Source organism: Cibotium barometz, chromosome 10, assembly GCF_041138505.1.
Source record: "Cibotium barometz isolate CiBa-2024 chromosome 10, ASM4113850v1, whole genome shotgun sequence".
NCBI classification, from domain to species: Eukaryota; Viridiplantae; Streptophyta; class Polypodiopsida; order Cyatheales; family Cibotiaceae; genus Cibotium; species Cibotium barometz.
This window is the reverse complement of record NC_141055.1, coordinates 54,539,265-54,554,732: the sequence shown is the minus strand read 5'-3', so window position 1 is coordinate 54,554,732 and position 15,468 is coordinate 54,539,265. Positions and strand designations below refer to the sequence as shown.

Genomic DNA, 15,468 nt, shown 5'->3' with positions numbered 1-15,468 from the left:
CCTATGATAGATCTTGGCGCTTTTGCTCTGGGAGAGCCAACCTCTGACACTTGTCTAGTGGGACCCAGACGAGTGGGAGTGGAAGGACCCCTTTAGCTTGGAAAACCGACCTCTTGACACATGTCCGGTGGGACCTAGGTGAGTGGGAGTGGCAGGACCTCTTCAGTCCGGAGAGCCTGACCACGCCCTTTTTTCATTACATGGCGAGGATGGGTGGTAGGATCGAGATGCATGAGATCGATGGTGCCCCGGCAGCGGCAGTCCACCGGGCCTTCTAGGGCATCTCTTGCCGCTTCCTCGGAGATTTTTTGGAAGCACCTATGGGACATCTATCGACCAAGGAAGAGCACACTCTTCCTTGGGCAGTTAGCCCACCACAACCTCACTGTCGGCACATTGGAGGACGCCAGCATAGTGTGCACGTTGCAGCCATCCTATGGAGTCACAGCAGCATTGCCTGTGGGATTGTATCAAAGCACAACATGTTTGGTAGAGGATCCTCCACCTCTACACGATGGTACAGTCCGAGCCACACACCATCACCTGGGGGGTAGTATCCTGGGTGATTGAGACCAGCCCCACTCTCTCCTACGGGAGGACAGGCTCTATGGCTCTCTTACTGCATGATTGATATTGTATCCTCTCTAGACAGACTGTCGGATCCCTGGTCTCCCAGGACTTGTCAGAGATGGGAGATCATTAGCAGTGTAGCTGCATGGCATATATGGTGGGCCTGTTGCAGCGAGGCCATTGAGGCACTCTCACCACCCAGCGGAGTCCGTTTGTTCCATTTGGACTGAGCCTGAGGACAGTCCCATAGGCAATGTCTCTGTGTCTCCAACGGGTGGTCGCATCGGAAGACCACTATAGACAAGCCAGGTGCCAACTGCAGAGCCCCTGTGGGCGACCAGCCACCACTGGAAAGTCGAGATCCTGCGTGCCTATTGACTAGCCTAGAGCCTGGTCCAAAAATCCTCCAGGAACTCCTGTGAGAGTCCCTGCAGCCGCCAATGCTCCGATGCAGCTGGAGAGACCATCCTCCTCGCCGTCAAAATATGTCTCCCCAACCGAACAGTGTACTGGAAAAAGGTGATCTATGTGGCCTCGGGGGATGCATAAGGATCATGCCACTCGTACTCGCCAGGGTCCCACTGGAGACAGGCCAAGGGGCGTGCTGCATATGCCCATATGCGCCAATCAGAGTCCACATCTGCAGGGTCTGGATCAATATGCCACTTCCGGGAAGCGGCGGCCACTACCCGTATCCTCTGAAAGATGCACTCTGCAACCAAAGGCGACTCCGCCTCCACTCTCTGAAGTCTTCCCTCATCCTGGATCTCATATTAGAGGCATCTACCATCCTCAGTGCAAGCTCTGACAGCAATCAGGATCTCCAACTGTGTAAAGGCTCCCATCCACCGTGGGGCCACTGGCTCGAGAGGCGTGAACCACTCCTCTGTGAGTGCCTCCTGAATGTCATCCCTCATAATCAGCCCCTCTCTGAAGTGAGTCAGCCTCTCCACCTGGATCTCCTATGGGAGACTGCAGAAGGCCTGCCAGTCTCCAAAACTATGTGCTGGGCCTGCCGCCAATGGTCCCCAGGCTAGACGAGGCCGAGAACCCAGCATATGACCTTGCTCTGTGCGTACCGCTGGGCTCTAGATGAGCGGCTGTCTGGCCCGCTCCTCATCACAAGAAGGTCGTCTCTGAGAGAGTCCCGGTCCTCACAGGATGCTCAAGGCAAATCTGTCCTCCCATCCTCTACTGAGGCCTGTCCTCCTCATCTCTATGAAGATCCATCGTATCTCTGGTGCCCAAGTGCCCCCTGCTGGGGGAGCCCTAGCCTGTAGCCAGTGAAAAAGCAGCTCTTTCCAAGGCTCATCGCCTGGAAGCAGCCCCCGAACAATAAGCTTCCCCAATAAGGCTCTACTCTGATCAACTGGATCTATAATGCCCAAGTCCCCCCTGGGCCAGCGGAAGTGTAATAACTGCCCAAGCAACCTTGGCCCGGGCTGGCTGACCATCCCGCCCAGACCAAAGAAAGTTCCTGATCAGCCTCTGTACCTGGCTGATGCAAGAGCTCGAGAAGATCCAGCAAGACGTGATGTACCACATGGTCGCTAAAAGCACCTGATTCGCCACCACCACCCTCCCAGCCAAGGATAGCCTAGCGGTACTCCAATACAAAAGCTTCTTCCGAATGCTCAGAAGAAGCGGGGCAATCTGCTCCTTAGGTGACAAATCTAGTCCAATTTGGCATCCCAAATACCGCACTGCTGTGCCAGGAGGAATCCATCTAAAACCCGGGTCTGGGCTCCATGCCGGAGTGGGAGCGCTACTGATCCAAAAGGCCACTGTCTTGCGCCAATTGATCAATGCTCCCGAAGCTGCACTAAAAACCTGAAGCGACTGCCCCCGCTGAAGATTGGCCTCCTGGCCATGCAAAAATAAACCCGTGTCATCAGCAAACTCAGCATCGAGCAGGTCCTCCCCCCGGACTGGGAGCTGGAGTCCTCTCAAACCAACCTCCTCTGCCGTCAGATACATGCTCATAGCCTCAGCAAAGAAGAGAAAAAGAAAAGGGGCGAGAGGACACCCCTGACGGACTGATATGGTCAACTCAAAACTCGGCCCCCGTCCTCCTGCCATCAGCACCTGGCTACGAGCTATGGAATATAGAGCTGCCACTCCTCGAATCCAAACTGGCTCAAAGCCCAGGCGAAGCATAGTGCCCTCTAAGAAACCCCAATCGACTCTATCGTATGCCTTCTCAAAATCGAGAAGCATCACGACCAGGTCCTCACCGAGAAATCTAGCTCGGGCCGTCGCCTCCCAGAAGGTGAAAATGTTGTCAAGGATACTGCGCTCCTTGACGAATCCTGTCTGGGTATCATGAATCAACTCCTCGAGGAAGGGCTGGATCCTCAAACTCAAGGCCTTTGCTAAGACCTTGTAGACAGTATTGAGGATCGTAATAGGTCTCCAATGCCGAAGATCATCTGATACTCCCTTCCCCTTGGGGATAAGAAAGATCAAGCCCTCTGAAAAGCTGTGTGGCATCACCCCAGTGTCCAAAACATACTGAAAGCCCCTGCGGAGGCCTGGCCCCAAAAGGTCCCAATAGCGCATAAAAAAGGCAGGCGTCAATCCGTCCTCCCTAGGGCAACTATGGCGTGGAAGGACCCTCAACTTTCAAGGCCTCAGCAAGCTCAACCTCTGAAAGAGGCTCACCGAGAACTGTGCGCATACGATCTGTGACCCTCCTCTGCACATGGGCCCACACAGTCTGTCTGCAAGCATCCCGAGCCTCAGTGGCTGGCTCCGCTGAAAGCAGGTCTCTATAGAACTCAGTGGCAATGGCTCTGATCTCCCCGGGCTCAGTGGCTACCGATCCGTCCTGCCTCCTGAGCTGGTGGACTCCTGCTCGAGCATGGCGGGGTCCAGTACTCCCTAGTCACTCTATCACCAAGCTGCGTCCACTGAGAGGCGTGGCGACGATAGTAGAACTCATGTCTTTGCTCCTCTGCCTCTCTAACCTCCTGGCGTGCCTGGCTCAGCTGGGACGCCACCCACTCACATGTAGGCTGCTGCTCCTGAAGGCGCTGAAGCGAAGCAAGGCTACGTCTCAACCGACGCTCCCGCTCGCGAGTCTCTCCCAGCCGTGTCAAGGTTGGAGCGTGCAAAAAAGAGCTGAGCTCGATGAGTCCCTGGGCACACTGGCCTGTTGCATCCTGGTCAGAGCTCTGCCTATCATGCCATATCCTCTCAATGTCCTCAGTGAGACTAGGATCTGTAAGTACCCTCTCTGGGATCCTCAATTGCAAGCTGGTCTCCCGTGTCCTCTCCTCAAGTGTCAAAATAACTGGCGCATGGTCTGAAAAAGAGGTGCCAGCGAGAATGCCAACGGAGCCCCCACGCTCCCCTAACCTATCGCCCACATAGAAGCGATCAATCCGTGATAGATTAGTCCCTCCCTGTCGGCGATCCGACTGAGAGAAACTAAGATTGTCCTGAGAGCGGGAGAAAGCCTCATGCTGCCATGCATCAGTGATCCTCAGTGTCATGCAAAATCGCTCCCAAGCTGCAAGCTCCGTGCCGTGCACTGTAACATGACTGCCTCCCACCCTATCGGCCGGGTCCTCAAGCATGTTGAAGTCTCCCCTTGACACACCAATGTTGGGCCTCTGGCAATGCATCCGTAACCTGGGTCCAGAACTCTGCTCTGGCACTAGCATGGTTGGGCGCATAGACATTGAGCACGCCAAAGAGCTCATCATGCATCCTCACAATGACATACTGTGCTCTACCAGGCACAATGATCCCGCGATCCACAATGGCCTGCCGCCATACATCCGCAATGACCATACATACTCCTCCCTGCTCACCTAAGGGGCCAAACCTTGCAGACCAAAATGTGTCCCATCTACCAGGCATCACCGAACCGTATCTCCGGATCCTGCTCTCACCCAAATGGTGTTCTTGCATCATCAGAATATCAATATTGCCCCCAACCAGGCATCTCTGAAGCTCCTGCCTTAGGCAACCACGATAATGTATATAGTGTGCGCCGCCAAGGCCCTTAATATTCCATGAGATGATCCTCATGGATGACTTGCTGAGGTGGAGGCTGTCTCAGCCGTACGGCGGGCCTTCGCAAGCGGCTTGGATGGAGAATAGTCCCCATCCGAGCGGCTACAAATCTGCCCACCCGGTGTGCTGCAAGAATCTCAGATCAGGCGCCAGTGGTGGCTGTGCTCCATGGCGACTGCCTCCCGCTCAGACAGAGCAACCTCGTGTATGCATACATATCCAGGGTCGCGTGCTAAGTCTGCCACTATGTGAACCACCAAATGTCGAATCCTAGAGGCATCCACACTCCCGGTATCAAAGAAAAAATGGGCCAACTCCCATAGTCGGCCTATCACACCTGTCACCTCCAGATCGCTCACATGGTAAGAAAACTCAACTGCCTGAGTCTTCAAAATGCTAAGAGCGAGATCCATAGTCCACTCCCGGTCGCTAGGGCCACAGAGAGGGAATGAGAAGGCCACCGTTGAATCAAGTGCCTCCTCCCCTCGGGCCGGAGGTATCACTACATGAACTTTGATGGGTGTTGGCTCATGGGGGCCCTCCGCTCCAAAAAGCTGTGTGAAGGAGTAATCAAAAGCCTCCGAGCACTGTCTAGTGTCGAGGCGACTCAGCCGACTGCGGATAGAGGATATTCGTGAAGCCCGAATCGGCATGGTAAGTCTCCTCTGTGGTGCTCAAGCAAGGTCGGTGCTCAGTGTCCGCCGGACTGCAGGTGAACGCTAGGGAACTGCCAGGGCCTCCCGGGGAGCTAAGGCGAGTGGGGGGGGAGGAGGTGGGGGAGAAGGGGGTGGAGAAGGAGCCGCTGCCAAAACCGGAGCGGGAACGGGAGGAGGCGAAGGTGGAAGCGAGGCGGGAGGGGGGGACGGGGGCGAAGGAGGGGGTGCTGGCATCTCTTGGTCCTCAGTCGGCGCTGGGGTCTCCTCCTAGAGGGGAGCAAAGCTGTTCCTCACGGGAACCCAGTGGTGCTGAGACTGTGGCTGCTGCTGCATCGGTCTCTGGGCGTGCTGCTGTGGCTGTCTCCCTCGTCGGCGCCCCTGTCCAGGCTGCCACTCCGAGGTCTCTGTGGGTTGAGCAGGTGTCCCGGAGGATGCCTGCTGAGCCGCATCTGTGGGCGGGCCATCGGGGGCCTGCTGCTGCGGTGAAGGTCGGGGTCTCCTGCGAGGGCAGGCCTTGGCCATGTGGCCGACCTGCCTGCAGATAAAACACTGGTTCGGGAGCCCCGAAAACTCCACTCTCTGATCAATCCATCCCCCCCCTATCCTAGGTAGCTGAATGACCTTCGGAAGGGAGGAGATGTCAGGAACCAAAACTCTGACCGAAGGTAGCCCAGTTGCTCTAGCCACCACTGAAGCTGCTGTGGGGCCAGTCTCAAGCACCGACCCCACCAATGCTCCTAGCCTAGAAAGGAGCGGAAGGTACTCACGGCAGAGTCCAGGGAAGCAAACTGTAACATGAAATAGGCGCTCTCCCTGCTCGGCCGTTGCTGGGTCAAAGCCATGCTGCCAAGGTCTGAAGAATGCTCGAGCGCCCCTGATGTCAAGGGGACTCATGGCTAGGACGTGGGCCACGCTTTGGGATGTCTCGAACTCAATCTGGTAGTGTCCACGGTCCAGTAACTGAACGTCCAGGATCTTGCCCACATTTGCAAGAAGGCGGGCCTGGAGAAGATCCCGGATCTCCCCTCTGCTGGGGCGAGTGCCGACTATACGGCAGATGGTGGAATGTGCCTGGAGGCGTTCCACCTCTGCGGCGAGGCTCGCTTCCTCTCTTCTGGCGAAAGAGAAAGCCTGATGGGGGTATCCTCAGGGGCGGGCGAGGGGGCTGCGGAAGAGTCCCTCTGAGGTGGGGCAGGAGGAGCCTCCATCAGAGTCTGAAGCTAGGAGCGAATGCGGAGAGTCCTGCAAGAACCGAGCTGCACACAAAGGGCGAAAGGGGAAGGCGGAAGGCAAAAAACCCCCACGGGACGGAAAAAAGTAGAAAGAAGGGGGGGGGAGGCGGCGGCGAAGAAAAAACCAGGGGGGGTGGAAGCAACGCGAAAGGGGGGTGGGGGGGAAGAGAGGGCGGAGGCTGGCAGAGGGAGGGCGGGGCGCTGAAGAAGGGAGGGGGGCGTGAAGGAGAGGAGCAGGGGGCGGCGGGCGCTACAGTGCTGGGGCGGGGGGCGCAAGAGAACCAGGCGGGGGGGAGCAAACGCGAGGGCGGCAGCAACACAGGGCAGGCGGGGGGGGGGGGGGGGGGGGGGGGGGGACAGGACTCGAGGGCGGGAAGGGGGGAGGGCGTGCAGGCAGCAGCGCGAGCAGGGGGGGGGAGCGGAAGCTTCAGCGAACCAGTTGCTGGTGTGGCTTTTTTCCCCTTCCCCCCTGTTTTTAGCATGTACACTTAGCCTATGGCTGCTGTTTTAACTAATAGAAGTATCTCTTTGCTGGAAAGAAAAGGATGGATTATAACAAGGCACGCCTTTTGCCTAGCAGAGCTGGGAAAGCCTGATGCGACTCATCTGTTTTTAGGGCATGGTCTACCAGGGCTGGACAGAATATAAGCATTTCCAGCACAACCAGACCTAGAAAGAGAAAAAGGGTGAGCATATGACGCCTTTTTTGAGTGTTTTTTAAAGAATAGCTACATCTTTCCTTTTTGTGGTGATGTTTCTAAAGGAGGGGAAATATAACCTTCCTGCTAGGGCTGAGCAGAACAGGCTTATGAGCAGCTTTTTGCGGAGGGCCAAGGAAAAGCTCTCTCAGAGTTTTGGAATCCATGTCCTCATTCGGGACACTCAAGCATTCCCTTTGCAGCTGTTTGACATTGCCATTGCCTAGAAATACATTCTAAGAGTCTTTTTTCCTCTTATGATGCATGGTCTTGAAAAAACCAAGCGAGGATGATTTTAACATGCCATGGATTTTATGCAGGTGCTTCGTCAACTAGATGCTGATGCAAGTGCCATTGCCAAGGATCTAATGATTGCTCGGGCTGAGCTAGAGGTACTAAAATTTCTTGTGTGATTCTTATTATATGTATTTCTGTGTATATATGTAAATGTAAATGTATGTATGTATATTGTGTGCGCGTACACACAAATACACACACTCACTACACTTGATCATGACCCTAATAGATGTACCACAAAAAGGGACAAAATGGGGAGACATGAAACTTCTCTTTGGCCTAAATGAAGGGTCAAATTCAGATTAGACAACTTTCTACTTCCATCCTTTATGATTTTTACCTTGTCGTATGCTTTGCGACTTTAGAGTTTTGGCCCCCCTACAAAGCATTCAGGAGAACTCAATGTTCTCTGGAGATTTGGCATTTACACTAGCAAGTCCCCATAAACCATATCGGCCTGCATCTCGGCCTCTTTGTCCCCCCATGCCTCTAGAGCGGCCTCTTATTTGCAAATTGGAATCATGTTCTTATTGTCTAGGATTCTTGTTTCCATATCAGCCTGCAGCTTGGCCTTGAGATAAAGATCTACCTCTACCTCTACTTGTGTCTATGAAGAAGGCCTTCTCATGTATATTAATGAAGGATGATTTATTCATGACATTCATCTTCTCGGCTAATCAAAAGGGCTATAAGGTCCTGAAAGTTTGCACATCTGCACATTGAAATCCCCAACTCGATTTTTACACATGGCAGCTTGATTATTAATTTTAAATTTTATTTTTTTTAAACGCTCATCTTATCAAATTCTCATATTCTATCACTAGAATTATACATTCAAAAAATTAATTTCTCAGCTATATTAGGATAAGGGAAGAGGGATTCTATATTCTCCCCCTAATCAGAGATATCCTCATCCCGTAAACTAGGGATAATCTCTTCCCAACTCTTCCTAAAATCTGCAAATGGAATGATACAAATCTCGCATGGCAGAGAGGTCCCCATGTGAGGCAACAGAAACTGCGGCCACATATGGTCTCCAGGACAATGCATCTACCACAACATTCTTCTGAAGTGTGCACAATCTGAAATTTAAATATAGAGAGGAAGTTTTCCATCCTTATATGCTTCTCAGAAGGTTTGGTTTGCATGAGAAAGTATCTTAAGCTTTGGTGATATGTCTTCACTGTAAAATTAGCTGCAACAAGAAGATAATGTTTCCAAATGATTAAGGCATGAATTACAGCCAATAACTCTTTCTCATAGATGCCCAAAGAAAGCTCGGCATGACCGTCACATGCACTTTGCACTGTAGTGCATGGTGACAAGATGGCTCATCATTAGTGCAACATTGTACAATAGTAGAACCCTTCAGGATTTGATATATATATATATATATATATATATTTCGAGAAAAGATCCTTTCATTAGTTATATAAAAACGCCCGTAGGGCTACAAAAGATCTCTCCTGCTCATAAGAGAAACAAAGCAGTGAATACAGCAAGGCAGCCCGGGAGACCTCTCCCTAGGTGCTGCAAAATACAAGCATCAGTACAAAGGACTGAGGGGCTAAATCATACAATAGGGGGGGGGGGGGGGGGAAGCCAAACAGGTGGCCTGTAATGCCAACGGGGGGATCCCGTGTGTAAGGTGTAGAAGGGGCCTCTACGCCAGGTGGTGTGAAAAGCCTGGCGCCGCAAGATCGCCTCATCCGAGTCGCCCCGGATGCGGTCATACTGTCCTCGCAGGGTGTGGATCAACTCCTGCCAAATCCCCCGTACAGTCTCTGCTGGTGGCTCCAGTCTCCCCTCAAAGGCCGTGAAACACCGGGCCCTCCAGGTGAACCAGATGGTGAGGCTGCTGAGGAGCTCCCATCGTAAATCCCTCTCCTGTGTCCAGCTGGCGGACGAGAAATCCGGTGCCGAAACCAGGTGAGGCTGGCCCCTAATGAATCTGATGGCCTGACTGTCCTGCTCCATCTCATAGCCCATAGCAGGCCCTGACGAAGTCGACCAAGCAGCGGCACCCCACGTAAACATACCCTCTGGAGAGAGGGGTTCTAGAATACGCAGCATCCGCAGCCAAATCTGCTGCGCCTGAGGGCAATCCGAAAGGCAATGTCTCTGTGTCTCCATAGGGTGGCGCATCGGACGTAGGCCGCCGAAAGACCGCTGTAAACAAGCCAGGTGCCAACTACTGAGCCCCTGTGGGGCGACCAGCCACACTGGAAAGTCGAGATCCTGCGGGCCTGTCGACTAGCCCAGAGCCGAGCCCAAAAATCCTCCAGGAACTCCTATGAGAGTCCCTGTAGCCGCCAATGCCCCGCTGCAGCTGGAGAGACCATCCTCCTCGCCGTCAAAATATGCCGCCCCCCAGCCGAACAGTATACTGGAAAAAGGTGATCTCTGTGGCCTCAAGGGATGCATAAGGATCATGCCACTCGTACTCCCCAGGGTCCCATTGTAGCCGGGCCAAGGGGCGTGCTGCATATGCCCATATGCGCCAATCTGGGAGCACATCAGCAGGGTCGGGGTCAATATGCCACTTCCGAGAAGCGGCGGCCACAACCCGTATCCTTTGAAAGGTGCACTCTGCAACCAAAGGCGACTCCACCTCCACTCTCTGAAGTCTGCCCTCATCGTGAATCTCATAGTAGAGGCATCTGCCATCCTCAGTGCAAGCTCTAACAGCAATCAGGATCTCCAACTGTGTAAAGGCTCCCATCCACCGTGGGGCCACTGGCTCGAAAGGTGTGAACAATTCCTCTGTGAGTGCCTCTTGAATATCATCCCTCATAATCAACCCCCCTCTGAAGTGACTCAGCCTCTCCACCTGGATCTCCTCTGGGAGACTGCAGAAGGCCTGCCAGTCTCCAAAACTACGTGTTGGGCCTGCCGCTAAAGGTCCCCAAGCTAGACGAGGCCGAGAACCCAGCATATGACCCTGCTCTGTGCGAACCGCTGGGCTCCAGATGAGCGACTGTCTGGCCCGCTCCTCAACACAAGAAGGAGGTCGCTGAGAGAGCCCCGGTCTTAGCAGCTCCCAAGCTCTCAGGATGCTCAAAGCAAATCTGTCCTCCCATCCTCTACTGAGGCATGTCCTCCTCATCTCTATGAAGATCCAGCGAATCTCTGGTGCCCAAGAGCCCCCTTGCTGGGGGAGCCCGAGCCTGCAGCCGCTGCAAGAGAAGCTCTTTCCAAGGCTCAGTGCTTGGAAGCAGCCCCCGAACAATAAGCTTCCCCAATAAGGCTCTACTCTGATCAACTGGATCTATAATGCCCAAGCCTCCCTGAGCCAGCGGAAGTGTAATAACTACCCATGCAACCTTTGCCCGGACTGGCTGACCGTCCCGCCCAGACCAAAGAAAGTTCCTGATCAGCCTCTGTACCTGGCTGATGCAAGAGCTCGAGAAGATCCAGCAAGACGTAATGTAACACATGGTCGCTAACAGCACCTGATTTGCCACCACCACCCTCCCAGCCAAGGATAGTGGAGCTGTACTCCAATACAAAAGCTTCTTCCGAATGCTCAGAAGAAGCGGGGCAATCTGCTGCTCAGGTGACAAATCTAGTCCAATCTGGCATCCCAAATACCGCACTGCTGTGCCAGGAGGAATCCATCTAAAACCGGGGTCCGGGCTCCATGCCGGAGTGGGAGCACTACTGATCCAAAAGGCCACTGTCTTGCGCCAATTGATCAATGCTCCCGAAGCTGCACTAAAAACCTGGAGTGACTGCTCTGCCCGAAGAAGATTGGCCTCTTGGCCATGCAAAAATAAGCCCGTGTCGTCTGCAAACTCAGCATCGAGCAGGTCCTCCCCCCGGACTGGGAGCTGGAGTCCTCTCAAACCAAGCTCCTCTGCCGTCAAATACATGCTCATAGCCTCCGCAAAGAAGAGAAAAAGAAAAGGGGCGAGGGGACACCCCTGATGATGGACTGATCTGGTCAGCTCAAAACTTGGCCACTGTCCTCCTGCAATCAACACCTGGCTACGAGCTGTGGAATACAGAGCCGCCACCCCTCTGATCCATCCTGGCTCAAAGCCCAGGCGAAGCATAGTGCCCTCTAAGAAACCCCAATCAACTCTATCGTATGCCTTCTCAAAATCGAGAAGCATCACGACCAAGTCCTCGCCAAGAAATCTAGCTCGGGCCGTCGCCTCCCAGAAAGTAAAGATGTTGTCAAGGATACTGCGCTTCTTGACGAATCCTGTCTGGGTAGCATGAATCAACTCCCCCAGGAAGGGCTGGATCCTCAAACTCAAGGCCTTTGTGAAGACCCTGTAGACAGTATTGAGGATCGTAATAGGCCTCCAATGCCGAATATCATCTGATACTCCCTCCCCCTTGGGGATAAGAAAGATCAAGCCCTCTGAAAAGCTCTGTGGCATCGCCCCAGTGTCCAAAACATACTGAAAGCCCCTGCGGAGGCCTGGCCCCAAAAGGTCCCAATAGCGCATAAAAAAGGCCGGCGTCAGTCCGTCCTCCCCTGGGCAACTATGTCGCGGCAGGACCCTCAAGGCCTCGGCAAGCTCAATCTCTGAAAGAGGAGCACCAAGAACTGTACCCATACGATCTGTGACCCTCCTCTGCACATGGGCCCACACAGTCTGTCTGCAAGCATCTCGATCCTGAGTGGCTGGCTCCCCTGAAAGCAGGTCTATCTCAAAAAACTCCCCAGTCACTCTATCACCAAGCTGCGTCCACTGAGAGGCCTGACGACGATAGTAAAACTCATGTCTCTGCTCCTCTGCCTCTCTAACCTCCTGGCGTGCCTGGCTCAGCTGTGACGCCACCCACTCACATGCAGGCTGCTGCTCCTGAAGGCGCTGTAGCGAAGCAAGGCTGCGTCTCAGGTGATGCTCCCGCTCGCGAATCTCTCCCAGCCGTGTCAAAGCTGCAGCGTGCAGAAAAGAGCTAAGCTCGATGAGTCCTTGGGCACACTGGCCTGCTGCATCCTGGTCAGAGCACTGACTATCATGCCAGATCTAACTGGCGCATGATCTGAAAATGAGGTGCCAGCGAGAACAAGTGCCGGATGGATGTGACGTCCTACCCAAAGACACTCTTTTTTCCATAGGGGACCCCTTGGGCAATATGGAATGCCGAGGGAGCCCCCTCGCTCCCCTAACCAGTCGCCCACATAAAAGCGATCAATCCGTGATAGATTAGTCCCTCCCTGCCGACGATCCGACCGAGAGAAACTAAGACTGTCCTGAGAGCGGGAGAAGGCCCCATGCTGCCATGCATCAGTGATCCTCAGTGACATGCAAAACCGGTCCCAAGCTGCAAGCTCCGTGCCGTGCACTGTAACATGACTGCCTCCCACCCTATCGGCCGGGTCCTCAAGCATGTTGAAGTCTCCCCCGACACACCAATGTGCGGCCTCTGGCAATGCATCCGTAACCTGGGTCCAGAACTCTGCTCTGGCACTAGCATGATTGGGCGCATAGACGTTGACCACGCCCAATAGCTCATCATGCATCCTCAAAATGACATACTGTGCTCTACCAAGCACAATGATCCCTCGATCCACAATGGCTTGCCGCCATACACATGCAATGACCATGCATACTCCTCCCTGTCCACCCAAAGGACCAAACCCTGCAAACCAAAAGGTGTCCCATCTACCAGGCATCACCGAACCATATCTCCGGATCCTGCGCTCACCCAAGTGGTGCTCCTGCATCATCAAAATATCAGTGCTGCCACCAACCAGGCATCTCTGAAGCTCCTGCCTCAAGCAACCACGATAGCGTATAAAATGTGCTCCGCCAAGGCCCTGTACATTCCATGAGATGATCCTCATGGATGACCTGCTGAGGTGGATGCTGTCTCAGCCGTACGGCGGGCCTTCGCAAGCGGCTTGGATGGAGAGTAGTCCCCATCCGAGCGGCTGCGAATCTGCCCACCCGGTGTACTGCAAGAATCACGAATCAGGCGCCAGTGGGGCTGTGGCCCATGGCGACTGCCTCCCGCTCTGACAGAGCAACCTCGTGTATACATACATATCCAGGGTCGCGTGCTAAGTCTGCCACTATGCGAACGACCAAATGACGAATCCCTGAGGCATCCACACTCCCGGGATCCAAGAAAAAATGAGCCAACTCCCATAGTCGGCCTATCACATCTGTCACCTCCAGATCGCTCACACGATGAGAAAACTCAACTGCCTGAGTCTTCAAAGTGCTAAGAGCGAGCTCTAGAGTCCACTCCCGGTCGCAAGGGCCACATAGAGGGAACGAGAAGGCCACCGCTGAATCAAGTGCCTCCTCCCCGCGGACCGGAGGTATCACTACATGGACTCGGATGGGTGCTAGCTCATGGGGGCCCTTTGCTCCAAAAAGCCGTGTGAAGGCGTAATCAAAAGCCTCCGAGCGCTGTCTAATGCTGAGGCGACTCAGCCGACTGCGGATAGATGATATCCGTGAAGCCCGAATCGGCATGGTAGGTCTCCTCTGTGGTGCTCGAGCGAGGTCGGTGCTCAGCGCCCTCCGGACTGCAGGTGAGCGCCAGGGGACTGCCAAGGCCTCCCGGGAAGGTGAGGCGGGCGGGGGGGGGGGGGGGGGGGGGGAGGAGGGGGGGCGAGGGGGGTGGAGAGGGAGCCGTTGCCGAAACCGGAGCGGGGATGGGAGGAGGCGAAGGTGGAAGCGAGGCGGTGGGAGGGGACGGGGGTGGGGGGGTGAAGGAGGGGGTGCTGGCATCTCCTGGTCCTCAGTCGTCGCCGCAGGGGTCTCCTCCTGGAGGGGAGCAAAATTGTTCCTCACGGGAACCCAGTGAGGCTGAGACTGTGGCTGCTGCTGCAGCGGTCTCTGGGCGTGCTGCTGTGGCTGTCTCCCTTGTCGGTGCCCCTGTCCAGGCTGCCACTCCGAGGCCTCTGTGGCCTGAGCAGGTGTCCCGGAGGCAGCCTGCCGAGCCGCATCTGTGGGCGGGCCATCAGGGGCTTGCTGCAGTGGTGAGGATTGGTCTCCTGCGAGGGCAGGCCTTGGCCAAATGACCGACCTGCCTGCAAATGAAGCACTGGTTCGGGAGCCCCGAAAACTCCACTCTTTGATCAATCCATCCCCCCCTATCCTAGGTAGCTGAATGACCTTAGGAAGGGAGGAGATGTCAGACATCAAAACTCTGACCGAAGGTAGCCCAGCTCCTCTGGCCACCATTGAAGCTGCTGTGGGGCCAGTCTCTAATACCGAACCCACCAATGCTCCTAGCCTAGAGAGGAGCGGAAGATACTCCCGGCGGAGTCCAGGGAAGCAAACTGTAACATGGAAAAGGCGCTCTCCCTGCCCAGCCACTGCTGGGTCAAAGCCATGCTGCCAAGGTCTGAAGAAAGCCCGAGCACCCCTGATGTCAAGGGGACTCATGGCAAGGACCTTGGCCACGCTCTGGGCGGTCTCGAACTCGATCTGGTAATGTCCACGGCCCAGTAGCTGGTCGTCCAGGATCTTGCCCACATCTGCAAGAAGGCGGGCCCCATGTCTGTTTTGAAGTCTTACATAACCGAATATGAGGAATAATGCTTCGCTTCATAGAAAGTGCAAGCAATGCATGTGCCTGTGCATTTCTTCCATCCCATCTCGTTTGAGCAGCAGTGGGAGGTATTGGTGGTGCATGTGGAGGAGCGACATCTGTATCAGATTCTACTTCAGATCTACCTGCAGCACCTGGTTGCATTGGTAGTTATGAAACAGGACGAGTTTCACTACCACCGACCACATTCCAAAGGCCTTTAGCAACCAGTACATGCCTCATCGTATAGGACCACAATGGGTAGTTAGTCCCATCAAGTTTGTCCTCAACAGGCAACATGTTGAATACATCACTACTGCCAGCCATGACTGTCTACCAAATGCAAAATCTTTCAACACACTGCAAGTACTCAATATTCACTGAATGCAACCCAGGATGGCTGCCAACTGACTAAATCACTTGCAAAGTGTATGAAAAATAACATAGAGTAGAGAATAGAGTGTTACTGGCGAAAGTATGATGGTCGAT

General features: G+C 54.4%; 1 protein-coding gene across 3 annotated transcripts in view; it reads left to right on the top strand.

Moving 5' to 3' along the window:
* Positions 1-15,468, top strand: part of LOC147635058 (uncharacterized) — a 37,218-nt gene that overhangs the window by 16,457 nt on the left and 5,293 nt on the right. For all 3 annotated transcript variants that reach the window (XM_086804317.1, XM_086804318.1, XM_086804319.1), the window contains exon 3: positions 7,497-7,568. In XM_086804317.1, coding sequence (XP_086660443.1) covers positions 7,497-7,568 — 72 coding nt within the window. The remainder of the gene's footprint in view (positions 1-7,496; positions 7,569-15,468) is intronic.